This window comes from Suncus etruscus, chromosome 8 (assembly GCF_024139225.1).
Source record: "Suncus etruscus isolate mSunEtr1 chromosome 8, mSunEtr1.pri.cur, whole genome shotgun sequence".
NCBI classification, from domain to species: domain Eukaryota; kingdom Metazoa; phylum Chordata; class Mammalia; order Eulipotyphla; family Soricidae; genus Suncus; species Suncus etruscus.
In genome coordinates this window covers 20,825,801-20,844,026 of record NC_064855.1, presented here as the reverse complement: position 1 = coordinate 20,844,026, position 18,226 = coordinate 20,825,801, and the positions used below count along the sequence as shown (strand labels likewise).

Here is an 18,226-nt window from a genome sequence, read left to right as displayed (position 1 = left end):
ATGAAAACTGAAAAAAAAGTATTTTAAAATGTTCTTCGTTGTTTTGGGGGCTTAAATGATAGCATTTGCCTTGCACACAGCCAACCTCGGTTCGATTCCTGGCACCCTCTATAGTCCCCTGAATCTGCCAGGAGTGATTTCTGAACAAAGAGTCAGAAGTAACTCCTAAGCACTGTTAGGTGTGACAGAAAGAAAGAAAGAAAGAAAGAAAGAAAGAAGAAAGAAAGAAAGAAAAGAAAGAAAGAAAGAAAGAAAGAAAGAAAGAAAGAAAGAAAGAAAAGAAAGAAAGAAAGAAAGAAAGAAAGAAAGAAAGAAAGAAAGAAAGAGAAAGAAAGAAAGAAAAGAAAGAAAGAAAGAAAGAAAGAAAAGAAAGAAAGAAGATAAAGAAGAAAGGAAGGAAGAAGGAAGGAGAGGAAGGAAGAAACATTCCGTGTTGTTTTTGAATATAAAAGTAGCTATACACTCACATTCACAGGGAGACAAACCCTCCCCACACACACTCACCTCTTGTAGAGACACCCCTTCCCAACACACACACAGAGTAGAAAAATACCAGAGAGCCATAAATGTAATACTCAGGCAGCCAGAGCAATAGTACAAGCCTGGAGGCCATTTGCCTGGAATGCAGCTACCTGGGTTTAATCCCCAGCATCACATATGGTCCCTGAGCACTGCCAGTAATTTTATTCCTGAGTGCAGAGCCAGGAGTAGCCCCTAGAATTGCTGGGTGTGGGAAAAAACAAAACAAAACAAAACAAAAAAAACAGGGACCAGAGCAATGGCACAGTGGTGGAACGTTTGCCTTGCACATGGCTGACTCGAGACAGACCAAGGTTCGATCCTTGGTATCCCATGTAGTCCCTTGAACTTGCCAGGGGCAATTTCTGGGTGCACCCCTGAGTGCTGCTGGGTGTGGCCCCAAAATCAAAAACCAGAGAAGATTTAGTATATATTTCCATGTAATCATTCTCAAATAACTATGTATGTAGTTTTTATACCCAAACATCATAACTCCTTATTAAATTAACAAAGAGAAAACTCCATGCTGTTAGGTGTTCTTATATTTTTCTTAAATGGGTACATAATGTTGTTATTAGCTATGTAATTTATTTACTCAAGTACCAATATTGGACATTTCAGATATTTCCTATGTTTTCTAGAATTTAAATAATGCTACACCGAGCACCCATATTTGCAACTGATTATTTCTTAGGATATGAAATTGCTACATAATAGGCTATTTACATTTGAGACATTTTGTTTTATAGAAAGATTGCAGTTTATACCTGTTATTAATTGAACAAAGTGTACTTTTAATTTTCTTAGTTCTAAACTAAAATATAAAACCAAGGGGGGGCCTGCAAGTGTCCGACCTGCAATTCAGTCCTAGATACCCATACTCCCCTGAACCTACCAGGAGTAATTTTAGAGTACAGAGCCAGGAGTAGCCCCTTAAGCATTGCCAGGTTGGCCCCCAAAACCAAAACCAAACAAACAAAAAAAACCTCACTACCAACAACAACAAATCAAGGGCTAAAGAGATAATACAGTGAGTAGAGTACTTATTTTACAGGTACACAATCCAGGTTCAATTTCTGATACCCCGATGGTAAGAATGATCCCTGAGCACCTCTGGGTCTGACCCAAAAACAAAATATAAACTAAAATAGAATACAATTTTTTAAAAATTGTTTAAATAAAATAAAAACCAATAATAATAAATAAATAATAAAAATGAAATTCCATCACCCACAAATCTAACTGAATACTCCTTTTGGGTATGTCCAGGCATTGTGCGATAGACAATTTGGAAGAGCTATTCACTAACATGGAATAATCTAAGTCAGTGTTAAAACTGAATTGATTTTCTTTTAATCATTTAAGTAAAAGTTGAAGACAGTAGGAATCTCAGGCTAGGATAAGGCTCTGATACAAGGCAACAGAGAAGGGGTAGCTGAAGTTTGAGAATAGGAAGTAGAAAGATTCCCAGCAGTTTCAAAGGTTTTTCTTTTTTTTTTTTTTTTTTTTTTTTTTTTTTTTTTTTTTTGTGGTTTTTGGGTCACACCCGGCAGTGCTCAGGGTTACTCCTGGCTCCATGCTCAGAAATTGCTCCTGGCAGGCACGGGGGGACCATATGGGAACGCTGGGATTCGAACCGATGACCTCTTGCATGAAAGGCAAACGCCTTACCTTCCATGCTATCTCTCCAGCCCCTCAAAGGTTTTTCTTTTACTTCCTTTTACTTTTTTTTGGGGGGGGGGGGGTGGAGTGAGGGAGGGACCCTACACCAAGAAGTTTTAGGGATTACTCCTGGCTCCATACCATGTTTTGAACCCAGTTGGCATGCTTGCAAAACGAGCACTTTATCCTGTATACCTATCTCTCCTGTCTCCTCAAAGATTTTTCTTCTGAACCATCTATAGATTCTAGTGAAGATTCTAAGGCTTGATTCTGTGAGCTGCATTAAAACTAAAATAAAATCACAACTCACATCTGTAAAATACATGTGAAAAAATCCTTAGTAAGTAAAATTAATTTAATTTATAAAAGTTCTTTCTCTGTCCTCTCACTCTTGCCTCCTTCTCCTTCTCCATTCTCCCCTCTATTTACAAAAGAAGGAAACTTCCTTGGCAAAACAGAAGTCTGACAGAGGGGGTTTGGCTCTGGTGAGAGTTGAAAATGTACTAGCAAGGAAAATCATAGGAAGTCAATCCCAAACTGTTCAAACCTATTTCCTTTGTCAAGTGTTAATTTTCTGGCATCCAACAGTTGACAATCACGTAGACCCACTGGCTACACACCGAGACCCCCAAGGGCTCAGATATGAATATCTGAATCTCTCCTGTAGCAAGGGCAGGGTAGCTGAGTCACTCTCCAAATTCAGAGCTGCCTCCCTGTGCTGTGGACTATAGAGGTTAACTCTCCTCCCCACATACACACACACTTTCTTTATTTAATTAAAAAACAAGCAATGGGCAGCAGGAAGGGTGATCTGTTAGGGAAAGATTTTGAGGGACACTACTTATCGTCTGTGTATTGCATAGCAAGCTAGCCGAGAAAGGAACAGAAAAAGCAAGAAGGTCTCTGAATTCAAACCTGTTCCATTATTTCACAGAATCCCTTGACTCTCTGCAGAGATTAGCCTGTCAGACAGTCCCAAAATAGTCCACAACCCTGGCATTCAATGCCTGTTTGCCTGAGGTTGTATTTTAGGTTTGGTTATGTCATTTGTACCACTCTACCTTCCAGCACCATTCATCTGGGAAATGTGTGGTACCCTGATAAATACTTTGGAACAGGGTGAATCTTTGTTAGTGATGACTGAGCGAAGGTCCCAGAATGTTACAGCACTGAGCTAATGAGAAGGCAAGGCGAGGGCTCTTGCAAAAGAGTGATTTGTTTTTCTTTCCACAGGACCTGCCCATCCGTTTTGCAGAGGAAAAAGAAGACAGGTAACTGGGGATGAGGTGGAAGCAAATTCAAATTGTGTCTTTAAAAAGAAACAACATGAAAACCCAAATACCCAATAACAGATAAGTAACTAAAAATGTTGTCTATACATACATATCTACATTTTGGGGTAACATATGGCAGTGCTCAGGGCTTATATAGTCCTGGTGTGCTCAGAAATCACTTCTAGCAGAGCTCAGGCCCCTAAACAGAATTGAATATTATGCAGCTATATTATGAAGCTTGTAATTTGCTGCAAGTTACTGCTGAAGCAGTAGTACAGTGGATAGAGTGTTTGCCTATACTGGTTTGGGTTGGATCCCAGGCATCCCTTATGGTTCCCTGAGCACGTACAGAATTTTTGAATGAAGAGCCAGGAGCAACCCCTGAGCAATGCCGGGTGTGGGGGGTAGGGACTGGGAAGAGGCTGCTCTTTCACTTGGATTTTCCTTCCCTCAGGGAAGCAAGCAAGAAGAATTCAGAAGCTGCAGAAGCCTTTGCAGCAGAATCACACAAAGGTGAAGAGGGAGCGCTGTTCTGAGTCGGAGGCTAGGGGCCCAGGGCCTGCCCCTAAAGCCAGGTCGCACAGCGGGATGACCCAGCGCTGGCAGGAAAGGAGCCAGCCTAGGCCCTCCGCCAGTGCCACCCAGACCTCGCAGGGCCCGGACACTGCAGGCCACGCAAACGGTGTGCACAGCAGGCAGCCTGAAGGCCGGGAGAAAAGCACTGGCGTCTGGTCGGCCGAGGATAGCAGCTTGCACTACGCAGACATACAGGTGTGCAGCAGGCCCACGGATAGGCCTGCAGGCCCACGGAAGCACGCACCCTCGGAAAAGCCCACGGAGTACGCGGTCCTCCGATTCCCCCAGGCCACACCCCGCTACAACAGCAAAAAGGGGACCCTGGTGTGAGACTGAGCGTGGAGGGCCCCGTCTCCAACATGTCACCCCAATTCTGGGGTCCTGGAAAGGAACCCGGGAACAGACCAAGGGCGGTGGCCTGGTTTGGAGCTGAGGCCTAGGGCCTCTAAACTTCTATGTGGTTGTGTCCTGACTTCGCTTTCTTTCGTGGACTCAGTTCTTACTCTCGAGGCCTACCTCTTAGATGCATTCAGGTTAGCCGGGCTCTTTGGCCAAGGGTCCAGCCACCCAAGGGAGGTTAGTGGCCTCTCACCTTTGTTCCTGCCCTGGAGGAAAGTGCTACCTTGGAGCGCTCATCCTGGGACATGTCGCTATTCTTGTTGGACTGGATGCTATTTCGTGCACATTCCTGAACACTCAAAGATTGGGGTGCAAGACTTTCTCAGCTGCGGCTCTTCGGCCACTCTGAGCTCTGAACTCGGACATGCAGCCCCTGAGGTGCCTAGGGAATTTCCTGGGTTACTGGGCCAAGGATGCACAACAGGGCTGAAGACATTCCAAGGACTCGCAGGCTCTGGCTCTGACGGCGCCGAGAGACACTACCTCTGGCTTTCATACACTTGGAGTTTCTGGGATCAATAAAATTGCTTAAGGAGGGGCCAGAGCGGTGGCGAAGCAGTAGGGCGTTTGCCTTGCACATGGCTGACCTACAATGGACCTGGGTTCGATCCCCGGTGTTCCTTATGGTTCCCCAAGCCAGGAGAGATTTCTGAGCTCAGAGCCAGGAATAACCCCTGAGCGTCACTGGGTGTGGCCCCCAAACCAAGAATAAATAAATAAATAAATAAATAAATAAATAAATAAATAACCAGGGTCATTGTCTTTATATTTGCATGTGTGATACATTAATTGATCTCATGTGCATATTAAAATTAAAACTGCATTTTCTTAAATATTCCCTAAGAAGTCTGGTATCATGAGTATTATATTAGGCAATATTTATTTCGAGAAAATAAATAAATAAATAAATAAATAAATAAATAAATAAATAAATCGCTTAAGGATCAGGCCCACCCGACGGGTGCAGAATTTCTGTACAATCGGGGATCTTAATTCTCAGTTAGCCACTGGGCGCTTGCTTGCTTGGAAGTCCACCCAGCACAGAGGCCTTGGCGCCCCAACTCTTGCGGGCCCCACTCTTGCGGGCCTTGCTAGGCCCAGAGGGATAGTGACTGGTTTTTCAAGAGTCGGTCCGAGAATGTCAAAAATGCAGAAAACCTCCTCGGACCCGCCCGCAGGAATTCAACTCCCCTCAGCGGTGTTGGAGTCCTGGCCGGCAGGCACCGGTGGAGGGTGGGCTGATCTGGTCACCTCCGGATCTTTAGAGGTGTTGTGGCTCTTCAGGTCCGGCAGGAGGCGGAACGGAGAGGAGAGGGGTGGCCAGGCCTGCCCCAAGTGGCTCCGGCCCGGTTGGAGGCGGTCCCCGGTCACCATGGCAGCAGGACGCTGCAGCAAAGCTGTAGCAGGAGGCGGCGAGCGCCTAAGAGCTTGGAGACAGACATGTCGCAGCACACAGATCCGTGGTTTAAAAGGTAGGTGCTGAAAGGTGGTGGGCCCCTGGGCAGGACTGTCACTACCAGTCGAACGTCCAGGTCAGAACTGGGACCATGCCATGGTGGAGTAAGAAGAAACTCCAAACTCCAAACTCCAAACTCGCTCTGAGTCGAGGTGCCCGGTTCTGGATTTAGACTTTGAGGGCTTTCTCAGCCTGTATAGATAGCATCCTCCTTAGTTATCTATCTCTGCTCTCAGGACTGTCCTAGGAGGGTGGTTCTGCAAATGTACTGAAACGGAATTGCATCACCAAAATTAAAAGTTGCTATCATCAACTTCACACAGAAGGTGAGAATTAAAGAACCTGCGAGATATAATCAGACCATGTGGACTAGAGAATGCAGTCGAGTGCAGACTGCATCAATATCCTTCTTATCAACTTCATTTCCAGGACTGTTCTTCCAAGACCTGATGTGATCCAGAAGAGTTAGTCAGGTTACTGCCTCCTCCTCTAGATAGCAGAGCAAAACCCTTGTGCCTATTATTTACGATTAGCTTGGAGTAATAAAAGTATTTCCCAAGGCTTCCTTACTGTGATAGTCAAATAAGATGTAGGGGGACAGCACTTTGTAAAACTTAAAGTGCCAGGTGTATTTCCAGGTATAATGTCTTAAAAATATCATAAGGTTAAAACTGATCTTCCTGAAGGTGCTAAGGCATAATGCCAGTATGTCTCTGATTGTCTTCAAAATTTTCCTAGGGTCTTTGATAAGTGTAGAGGGACCAGACAACCAACCCAGATTTGATCCCTGGCACCACATATGGCCCCGGAGCTGGCTAAAAGTGATCGCTGAGTGAAGAGTAAGAAGTAAGCCCTGAGCACCTCTAAGTGTGGTACACACACACACACACACACACACACACATATACACACACACACACGTATGCACACATACACACAGATTCAATGGACTGACCCAAATTTGTTCACTGGCAACATATATGGTCACTTGAACCCCTCTAGGAATGATTCCTGATTATAGAGCCAGAGGTAAGCCCAGGCTTACCTCCCTCTCCTAACACACCCCTGAAAAATAGAAAGGAAAACACATCACATCCTAGATTTTCAATTATGGGAAAACTTGATTATGCTTGATTACTATTAAAACCTAAATGAGTACTTCTTTTTTTTGGGGGGGGGGGCCACACCCGGTAACGCTCAGGGGTTACTCCTGGCTATGTGCTCAGAAGTTGCTCCTGGCTTTGGGGGACCATATGGGACACCGGGGGATCGAACCGCGGTCCGTCCAAGGCTAGCGCAGGCAAGGCAGGCACCTTACCTTTAGCGCCACCGCCCGGCCCCTAAATGAGTACTTCTAAAAGTGCCTTTGGAATAATCCAGTTGTAATTAAAATATATTGGGCTTGATTTCCTGCTAAGCCAGGTCCCATTTTTGTTGCTTCTAAATAGCAAAAGTGGATCCATTAGAAAGAGAACATGCCTACTAGACAAGAATAAGTTTGGAAAATTTTTTTTCCTATCTTGTATTTTTGCATTTCTTCCATTATTGAAGGTGGCCCTGATCCAAATCTTCTAGCAACTCTGAAGATGGGAACCCAAGTGCTTGTGAGACTTTGTAACCCCCTGCTACCAACAGAACCCTCTGTAAGTTTCTGTTTTGCTGTTGGGAGAAGTGTGATGGCAATCATTGAAGTTCAATATAGTTCTACAACTGGGAATTTCTCCTCCGGGAGTAAGATTCTGGAATAGAATTGTAGCATTCTTTTTGTTTGTTTGTTTGTTTGTTTTGGGGCCACACCTGGTGCTGCTCAGGGGGTTACTCCTGGCTATGCCCTCAGAAATTGCTCCTGGGTTGAGGACCATATGGGATGCTGAGGGATGGAACCACCATCCACCCTAGGCGCTTAGCGAGGGCAAGGCAGACACCTTACCATTGTGCTACCACTTCAGCCCCGAATTGTAGCATTCTTTCTCTTCTGTGGAAATTCTAACTCACTTGATTCATTATCTATTTTTTGAATTAAAAAAAAATCAAGGGGCCAGATAGATCGCATGGAGGTAAGGCATTTGCTTTGCACGCAGAAGGTCGGTGGCTCAAATCCTGGCATCCCATATGGTCCCCTGAGCCTGCCAGGAGCGATTTCTGATCATAGAGCCAGGAGTAACCCCTGAGAGCTGCCGGGTATGACCCCTCACCCCCCCAAAAACAAAACAAAACAAAACAAAAAAAATAACGAAAGAAAAAACCCAGAAGATAGGAACCGGAGCGATAGCACTCCCAGGGTAAACCATCTGATTATGTGATAGGTGGGCTCCCAACTCAAGGTCAAAAGAGGTTTTTTTTCTTTTTTGCAATTAAAAAAATGTTTTTGGGTCACACCCAGCAGCGCTCAGGGGTTACTCCTGGCTCTACGCTTAGAAATAGCTCCTGGCAGGCTCGGGGGACCATATGGGATGCCGGGATTCGAACCACCATCCTTCTGCATGCAAAGCAAACACCTTATCTCCATGCTATTTCTCTGGCCCCTCTCTTTTTTTTTAAACTTTATTTATTGATTGTTGGGCCACACACAGTGCTGCTAAGGTATTACTCTGGTTCTGCACTCAGAAACCATCCCTGAGGCCAGAGAGATAGCACATCAATAGGGCATTTGCCTTGCATGCAGAAGGATGGTTATGCAGAAGGATTGGTAGTTCAAATCCCAGCATCCCATCCCATATGGTCCCCCGAGCCTGCCGAGGGCGATTTCTGAGCTAGAGCCAGGAGTAGCCCCTGAGTGCTGCCGGGTGTGACCCAAAAACAAAGAGAAAAGAAAGAAATCACCCCTGGCAGGCTGGGGGACCTTATGGGTGCTGGAATTCGAACTGGGTCCCTCCTGGGTCAGCCGCATGCAAGGCAAAAGCCCTACCAGTGTGCTATCTCTCCAGCCCTACATGATTTTCTCATTTAAGACTTTTATCCCTTAAGGACTAGGGAAGTAATTCAAAGGGCTGGAACACATACCTGGCAAGTACAGGGTTCCCCAAATTTGATCCCTCTATACCACTGGATGGCCTCCAGCACTGCTGTGAAGGACCTCCAGAATTCCTCACCTTAGTGTAAATTTTCAGAAATGGAATCCCCAGGACAAAGGATTTGAAAATACCTGTTAAAAAACTTTTCTGGTGTCAAGATTTTGTATGTAACTATTTCTAGGCAGAGGGATGTCTGCCTAGAATTAATGTCTCTAAGCAGAGATTAAAAAGTATCTGAGAGGACCAGAGATATAGTATAGATGGTAGGGTGCCTTCCTTGTATGTGGCCAACCCGGGTTTGATTCCTGGCATCCCATATGGTACACGAGCACTGCCAGAAGTGATTCCTGAGTACATAGCCAGGAGCAAACCCTGAGCACAGTTGGATGTAGTCCAAAACAAACAAAAAATTAGTTTATAATAATGAGATAGGTAATGTTGTTTTGGTTTATGGGCCACCAACCTTGCTGTACTTGAAGCTTCTCCTGTCTCTGTGTTTCTGATGGTGCTCAGGAAACTATTTGTGAGTCAGGGGATCAAACCAGGGTCTGTAAAATGCAAGGCAAACACCTGAATCTCTGAAATATCTCTCTCCACTATCACTACCGCTGACACAGTGGCATGGTATTTTCAAGAAAGCAGGGTCACTTCCAAAATAGACACCAGATGGCGCTAGTCTTGATCTAATTTTCAAAAACTACTGGATTGCTATGGTAAATAACTTGATATATAAATTTTTAAAAAATTTTAAATTTTAAAATTTTAAAAAATTTAAAAAATCATAACGAATATTTTTACAAATATGTTTTTGACAGTTTATATTAAGCACTATCATCTGGCAAAAACTTTAGCAATATCCTACTCTAGTCTCTGACCGTTCTGTATTTTTTCCCCTTTTTTTCGACGTAGACCATCTGTCAGACTTACCCTGTACACTCTATATCCACATGCAAATATCGGATTCTCGGTTTTACAAGTTTTCTTTTACCACTATTTATTTCAAACTTGTTTTTCATTGTTTTATGTATAAATGAGTTTTTGAAAATTTTGTGAGATTAACATCTAATAGATCCTCAATATGTTTTTCATAGAATGTTTAATAAAATAACGTACTGATAAAGTTCAGAAAAGTATAGAATAATACTGAAGATTTTTTATATTTATCTTGAAAATATAGTAGAAGAAATAAAAATTCGCATTCTTTTTTTAAAATTCACATTCTTAAATAACTTGAAATGACTCAAAATGTTGCAATGCATGTTTTTATGTACGTCCTGAATTCAAATCCTAACACCATATGGTCCCATGAGCATAGCCAGGAGTGACCCTGAGCAACAAGTCTTTGTGTCCCCCTGCCCATTAAAAATACTTACATTCCTAAATTTAGTATAATTAAGTACTGAATTCAGTATCATTAAATTGTATAGTCTAATTTGTAGGGGAGGTAGAAATTTTTTTGTTTTTGTTTAGAGCCACAATAGGCAATTCCCAGGGTTTACTCCTGGCTCTGCATTCAGGAATCACTTGTGGCAGTGTTCGGGGACCATATGGGATGCCAGGGATCAAACCCGGGTTGGCCACATGTAAGGGAGGCACCCTACCCTCTATACTATCTCTCTGATCCCCTCAACTGACATCCCTCTGCCTAGAGATAGTTGCATACAAAATCTGGTGGTGCTTGGAGTGTGGGAGAGCATATGGAATTCCAGTGATAGAACCCAAGTCAGTCATGTGGAAGGCAAAAGCCTTTACCTATTGACCTATTGCTTTGACCCTTTAACACTAGTGAATTTTTTTTTGGGGGGGGGCTTTTTGGGTCACACCCAGAAATCGCTCATGGCAGGCTCCGGGGAACGTAGGGGATGCCGGGATTCAAACCACCATTCTTCTGCTTGCAAAGCAAACACCCTACCTTCATGCTATTTCTCCAGCCCTAACTAGCTCTAGTTTTTGATGACTGGTGAATGTCCTAGTGACAGCCTGCACAAATAGAACCAGAAATTTTCTGATTTGTAGAAGATTTCATTGCTTCTTTTTGTTTTTCTTTTGTTTTTGTTTTTGAGCCATCCCCAGTGGTGTTCAAGCTTTACTCCTGGCTCTGTATTCAGGGATTACTACTGGTGGACTTGAGGTACTATATGTGGTGCCAGGGATTGAACTCAGGTCAGCCACATAAAAGGCAAGAACCTTGCCTGCTTACTGTATTATATCATTCTAGCCCCAAATATCACATCTTAACACATGGTATACCTGGATCATGTAGCAGTAGTATTATAAATAATGAGAAAGATTTTTATTTTAATGCTTTTTAAAATTTCTGCCTTAGCACATCACAAAGCATTTTCCCTATTTTCACTGATCCATTGGTGTAAAAATGTTGATCGCCACATTATAAAGCATTGTTTTAGATTTCATTTTTAATTTTTATTTTTATTTAGTTTTTGGTTTTTGGGTCACATTTGATGAGCTCAGGGGTTAGTCCTGGCTCTGCGCTCAAAAGTCACTCCTGGCAGGCTCAGGGAATCATATGAGATGCCGGGATTTGAACCACCGCCATCCTGGCTCTGCTGCGTGCCAGGCAAATGCCCTACCACTGGGCTATCTCTCTGGCCCCTGTTTTAGAATTTTAAAGCAATAAAGATGCATCTAGTCACTTAACTATTACATACTAAAAATAAAACAATTACATACTGAACACAACTCAACTCTACTATGTGACAAGAAATAGTTTTTGTTTTGGGTGTAAACCAGTAAGTAAAACATACAAAAATTCCTTGCCTCATGGTGTTTTCCTCTGGGTAGAGGGAGATGATCAAATAAGGAAATAAGTCAATTATATGAATATGTGAGATAGTAATTAATGCATGGAAGACAATTTCAAATAAATCAGGCAGGAAATAAGATCTTTTTTTTTTTTTTTTTTTTTGGTTTTTGGGCCACACCCGGTAACGCTCAGGGGTTACTCCTGGCTATGTGCTCAGAAGTTGCTCCTGGCTTGGGGGACCATATGGGACACCGGGGGATCGAACCGCGGTCCGTCCAAGGCTAGCGCAGGCAAGGCAGGCACCTTACCTTTAGCGCCACCGCCCGGCCCCAGGAAATAAGATCTTAAGTGTAGAATACATGCCTAGCATATGCAAGACTCTGAGTTTAATCACCTGGCCTCTTAGACACTGAGCACTGCTGGTGTGTTCCTGGTGACCCGCAGCATTGCTTCAACAAGCCTGCTCCGCTAGGGTAAAGCAAAACCAGAAGTGGATCCTGGGTTATCCAGCACTGCTGAGTGTGGCACCTATTTAAAAAAAAAAAAAAAAAGGTAGACAAAGAGGTTTGGGACTGTCAGGGTAATGGGGTTATTGTCACTTTAAAGGAGTGGTCAGAGAAGGCCAAACAGATAAAGTGACACTTGAGCACAGTTTATCAGAGAAAGGGTTGTTCCAGACACGCTGGTAAGCTTCACCTGTCCTGGTTTCAACAGTCGAGAACAATCAGAGGATTTTCCATGGGGGAGTTTTACGTTGAACTAGGCATGGGAGAGATTTCAGAGCAGAAGTGTCAGCCATCCAAGGTGGAAGGATAGTGGGGGATGGCATGCAGCTGCTGTGTTTCAGGTGAAGCACCTGATAAATTGAGCAAAAGAGATTGGGGTGGGGGGGCGTTTAGCAGAGCTGAGTACCAGGATTTATATTTGACACCCTAGGAAAAGGGAGTGTTCCAAGACATTTGAGCAGCAAGATTATTTGTGAATCTCTATGTTGTGAACTGGCACAAAAGCCTAGAGACAAAGAGGGCAATTGAGGAGTGGGACCTGTTTGGGACATTTTTCAGTAGCTGTGAGCCTCTTTGTGTAAATGTATGCTGTTGTGTCTGGTGAGAAATGAAACAGACTGTAAACATAGGAAAAGTATTACTGCCAAGAAACTAGCTAACATGAGAAATAGAAAAGAAATTATTTCAGAGTCATTTACAAATATATATCCATTGATAATTTTCATTGTTTGCTGACTCTGCCTTCCTGTTTCTTACCAGTCATTAATGAACACCCATCATAGATGTGTTAGATAATACATAGGTGTGAATTTCACACCACACATTTAACTTCCAGACAAGAAGTCATAGTCAATGTTTCACCACCTGAGGCTCTGTCTTACTTAGGCTCCTATGTTATTATTCTATTAACAAAAGCAATGGATAAATGTGCTCATTCCCCCCCCCACTGGCTCATTTATTCACTTACTTGCCTTCTATATTGCAAAGACTTATGAAATTATTGAAAGATAAGGACTTTGCAGCTGAGGAGACAGCTCAAAGAACTGAAGAGTATCTTTCGAATGCCAGCATCCCAGGTTCAATCCCCTGCATGGACTGGAGTGATAGGATAGAGGGTAGGGAACTTGCCTGGCATATAGCCAAACCAGGATTGATATCCAGCATCCCATATGGCCCCTCTGAGCACCAGGAGTAATTCTTTGGTGTAAAATCCCCCCACAGGCCATATCTCCAGCCCCAGGGTTGCACATGAAATAATCTAAACCAGGCTGAGGATGAAACGTGTGTAGTCTGGCAGTCTTCTATCTCATATGGAGAGAGAGTTGCCTGCCAGAATGGTCGTTTTTATTGAGTACAGAGACCACCCCCACAAGTGGGGGAGTAAGGATATAATAAGGACAGATTAGGTCCTCAGGATATTCTGAACCAGTCCTGCCTGTTTACATGTAAGACAATCTCTGGGGGTAAAACCAAGTTGTAAACAAATAGATGCAAAAGAACCAGGGATGATCTTCGTTTTGCATGAAACCAAGTTATAAACAGATACAAAGAAACCAGGGGTAATCTTTGTTATTTTGGGGGGGGGGAAGGTCACACCCTGCAGCGCTCAGGGGTTACTCCTGGCTCTACACTCAGAAATCGCTCCTGGCAGGCTCAGGAGGCCATATGGGATGTCAGGATTCGAACCATCATCCTTCTGCATGCAAGACAGATGCCCTACCTCCATGCTATCTCTCTGGCCCCTCAGGGGTATTCTTTATTTTGGGTAAAATAAGGTATAACCTAACACCTTAATACAGAGTCAGAAGTAACCCCTGGGTATCACTGGGTATGCCTAAAAACAAACAAACAAAATAAAACAGAAAAACACCTTTAAAAAAATCAGTTCCCAATAATACTGCTTCTCTTCTAAGAACTGTTAGGAGTGACTCACCAAGCATGGACCCTGAGCACAGCTGGGTCTGGCCCCAAACAAACAAATCTCCCTATTTTCAAATGCAACCCTAAATTTTGGAATTTTGGCTTACCACTTAGTAGCTCTGCTCTAGAGTTTGGAGCAAGTTATATGCCCTCCAAAATTTTCTTACATTATATAAAAAATGAAGACAGTGGAGGCTGGAGAGTAGCAGTGGTCCTCAAACTATGGCCCGCGGGCCACATATTGTATTTGTATCTGTTTTGTTTCTTCATTGCAAAATAAGATATATGCAGTGTGCATAAGAATTCGTTCATAAGTTTTGTTTTTACTATAGTCAGACCCTCCAATGGTCTGAGGGACAGTGAACTGGCCCCCTGTTTAAAAAGTGTGAGGACCCCTGGTATATAGTATAGGTCCTGGGTTCAATTCCTGGGACCCTCTATAGTCCCATGAGACACACCAGCTATAATCTCTGAATGTAGAGCTAGAAATAAACTCTGAGCACTAAGTATGGTGCCCCCAAATATGTATATACACATATAAATATGTATATATGTGTGTATATAGATAGATGTATATACTTCATATACAAATAATATATAGAATATAATATATATACTTATTTATATATACTTATTTAATATATATTATATATGATATAATATATATACTTATTTATATATACTTATTTAATATATATTAATAGTATATGTTTTAATATATAGTTAATAGTATATATATTGATATATATATATATACTATTGTGTTGACCCTGTTGACCCACAAGAATCAACTGATATGTTTGGGGTCTAAGGATGTCCCCCACAGCTGATGACCAGAGACTGTTTTTTCCTTATAACAGTACTTATATAGGACCAAAAGAGGAACTGGCATATCTAGTAACAAAACATAGCTGGGAAGAGTGTCGGTGAGGCTTTGAGGAGAAGCTCTGCATGAACAATGTGACTTAGGAGTGTCCTGGAGTAAAGCAGTATTGATAGGACTCTCAGTGAGAGAGGAGGGACGGCCCAAGGTCAAGCCCAAATAGGAATGAAAACTAATGGGGGATGTCACCCCTCTTTGTGCTGTCCTTCCCATCTTTGGTGTAGTGATGTAAGGAGAATCCCTGGAACAATTGCTCTGTTTCATCTGCACGGTGGTTCATGAACAGAATCATAGAGAGCATTCAACATATTATTGTATATACTTCATATACTGATAAATCATATACAAATATATATATGTGTATACACACACATACACACACACACACACACACACACACACACACACACACACGTTTCCCTAGTTCCACCCTCCTGCTGTAAGGAGAAGAGCCAGCAGGTCAGGGTTGAGCCAGGAGGGTAAGATCTGAGCCGCCACCTGACTTGTCTTGTGACAATGAGCCATGATCATCCATGAAATGTCTCATTTGGCATTTGGGAGCAAAATGAGGTTTTCTTCTCTTTTTAAACAGTCACATTCAGTGACACAATGAGTTGTTTGCCTGCAGTGTTGTGCTCCTGGGTCCCATTTTGATAAGGAGGCATGTTTGAGAAACTGAGGCTTCTGGGCATAGCTAACTGTAGACTGTCCTAAGGTGGCTGTGTCCTAAGGTGAATGGCTGTCAGCAGCCTAGAATTCTCTCTCCAGGAAGTCCCCAGCTGGGTGATTGCTTTCGACAACCAATGCTGTTTTTACTTTTCAGTTCATCAACGGCCCTGTTGCCTTATATTGTTGGCTTACTGGCTCAGTGGAGGGTTGTGGAAAAACCATGGTTGGTGTTGTGGATGGGGAGGTCTCCCAATTTATTTCCCCTGCTCATGTGTGAGGACAGTGATTGACTGGGCTGCCCAAGTTGTTTAGTTTGGAGGGAGTGCACCAAACTTCACTCACAGCCTTCACCAGCAGTAACCTTTGAAGCCTCTGTTAACTGTGGTCAAGAAAGGAGGGATGTCTGCTCAGAGGCACCTTTGTGTTAAGGGGCCTTAGACATTCAGGCAAAATGTTGCCATTTCCAGCTGCTCTGGGTAAAAGATTTTCTTTCTCAGGGTCTTGAGATAGTGCAGCGAGTAGGGCACTTGCCTTGCAACAAATTAAACCAGGCTTTGTCCTTGGCACCCATCTGGTTCCTTGAGCACTGCCAGGAATGATCTGGGAGTGCAGCCCTAGGACTAAACTCTAAGCACCACCGGAAGTGACTTAAAAAAAAAAAACATTTCTTTTTCTTTCTAGCGATGAAAGAAGAGTTGAGATTGGGTGCAATCTCAGTGCTGACCAGGGTTTAATTGTCAGCAAACCATATGGTCCTCTGAACCCCCTCTGAAGTGTGATCCCTAAGCACAGAGCAAGGAGTAAGCCCTGAGCACAGCCAGGTTTGGCTCCCCAAATCAAAAAAAAAAAAACAAACAAAATTTTGAGTGCAGCTTCTAACTCCTCTCAGTGACTCTGTCCAGTCCAGCCGGTCCCTTAGGCAAGGCCCTGACCTCTGAGCCTGAGCACATCTTGACCCCATCTTTTACTTCATCTGGATCACCCAGAACGTGTAACATAAGATGGGTGAACTTCCAGACTCCAGTTTCCCTATAGAAGCAAGAGTGTGCCAGAGAGTAGAAAAAATAAGCGAGTCTGTGACGTGAATAATTTGAAACAGAACTTCCGTTTCACTGGAGCAAGCTTTTGCCTCTTTTGAAAAGTACCAGGAACATTTTTGCGGATTTTATTTCAAAATCAGACTGGTTTTTTTTTTTTTTTTTTTTTTTAACAGACTTGTTTAGTTGAGTGAAAACTCATTTAAAATAAGGATTTAACATACACAAGATGCTTTCTTAGAAAGGAAGGAGCCAATCCTTGGGGGTAAAAAGCCTTAGTCACTGATGATTTTACCCTTGACGCTGCTGGGATGACCTTGCTGCTTTGTTTAGTAGTGCTGTCTCTTAAACTGGTTTTAAAATACCATCAATGACCTCAGCTTGTTTTTTTCTTGCTTTTCCCCCTTTCTCTTTGCGACTGGTTCTTTTCTCCCTCTCTCTTTGTTTCTCTCTCATCTGGCCCGCCTTCTTTTAGCTTTAACCTCACTGACCAGGCCACCAGTGGAAAAAAAAAAGGTTTCTGTTTTCAGTCTGTTTGTGGGGAGAAGTAAAAAAAAAAATTCCTATGATTCACTTTCTATCCCACCCACCTTATGGTGGGGGACGCTTGTGGGTTTAACTCAGCAGAGGGTGGAGAAGGTGGGGTGCGCCCACCCACCCCCCATCCTTCGGGGGCCCCTCTATGTGCAGATTTGTCATTGGAAGCACACGCATAGGCAGACCCCTTCACCTGTGTGTTGTGGGAGGGCGTGTGTGTCCCTGCGGGGTTGTGTGTGCTCCGCCCACATCAGCCCCTTTACTAGATTGCAAAGACTCTTTTGCATGCGTGTGTGTGTGTGTGTGTGTGTGTGTGTGTGTGTGTGCGCGCGTGCATTTGTGAGTGTGCTTGCAGCGTGTAGGCGCGCACACGATAGGCCGCTGCGGTGCTCCCCGGTACTCCCTCGGTCCTGGGGGCCGCCCAGGGCGCACCCCTCCGTTTCTATAGGAACCTCTCAGCGCCCAGGCCCCTCCGGCCCAGCCCGGCCGAGCATGCCCAGTGCAGGCCGCTAGCTGGACTCCGGTCTGGGTTGCCAGCTAAGTGGCTGGCGGGACTCGGGCGAGTCCCAGGAGCTGAGCTCAGGGAGTCTTTGTGTGCGGGGCGCTCCCGGGCTGGAACCATGCTGACCTGCCTGGCCCGGGGGAATTTGCTGGACGTGCTGCATGAGAGCTGCAACGAGGTAACTGCCCACTTGCCCTCCGGGAAGGTCCCCCTCCGCCTCCATCCTCTATCCCGGGTACCCCCGGGATCCGACGCGCGCGCAGCCCCAGAGGCGCTTGCAACCGGGACCGGGACCGACCCCAAAGGGCGCTGCCCACTGCTCCGCTGTTGGCGACGACCTCCTCCTTTCCGAGACCCGAGCCCAGGAGCTGAGAGCCCTGGAGCAGAGCGTAGCCTAGGTGGCCTCCATCTTCCTCGGGAGCTCGTCCCTGGGGAATCCCCAGGGCTGGAGCTCAAGGGGTTAACCCGGGAAGGGATGGGGGTGCATTGGCACAAAGTTTGAGAGCTG

The 18,226-nt window shown here is 44.2% G+C and overlaps 1 protein-coding gene across 1 annotated transcript in view; it reads left to right on the top strand.

Annotated features, from left to right (window-relative positions):
* Positions 1-17,826: 17,826 nt before the first annotated feature.
* The window catches only part of DIXDC1 (DIX domain containing 1), a 63,566-nt gene continuing 63,166 nt past the window's right edge, over positions 17,827-18,226 (top strand). The window contains 1 exon segment of the mRNA XM_049778657.1: positions 17,827-17,896. Coding sequence (XP_049634614.1) covers positions 17,837-17,896 — 60 coding nt within the window. The 5' untranslated portion in view covers positions 17,827-17,836.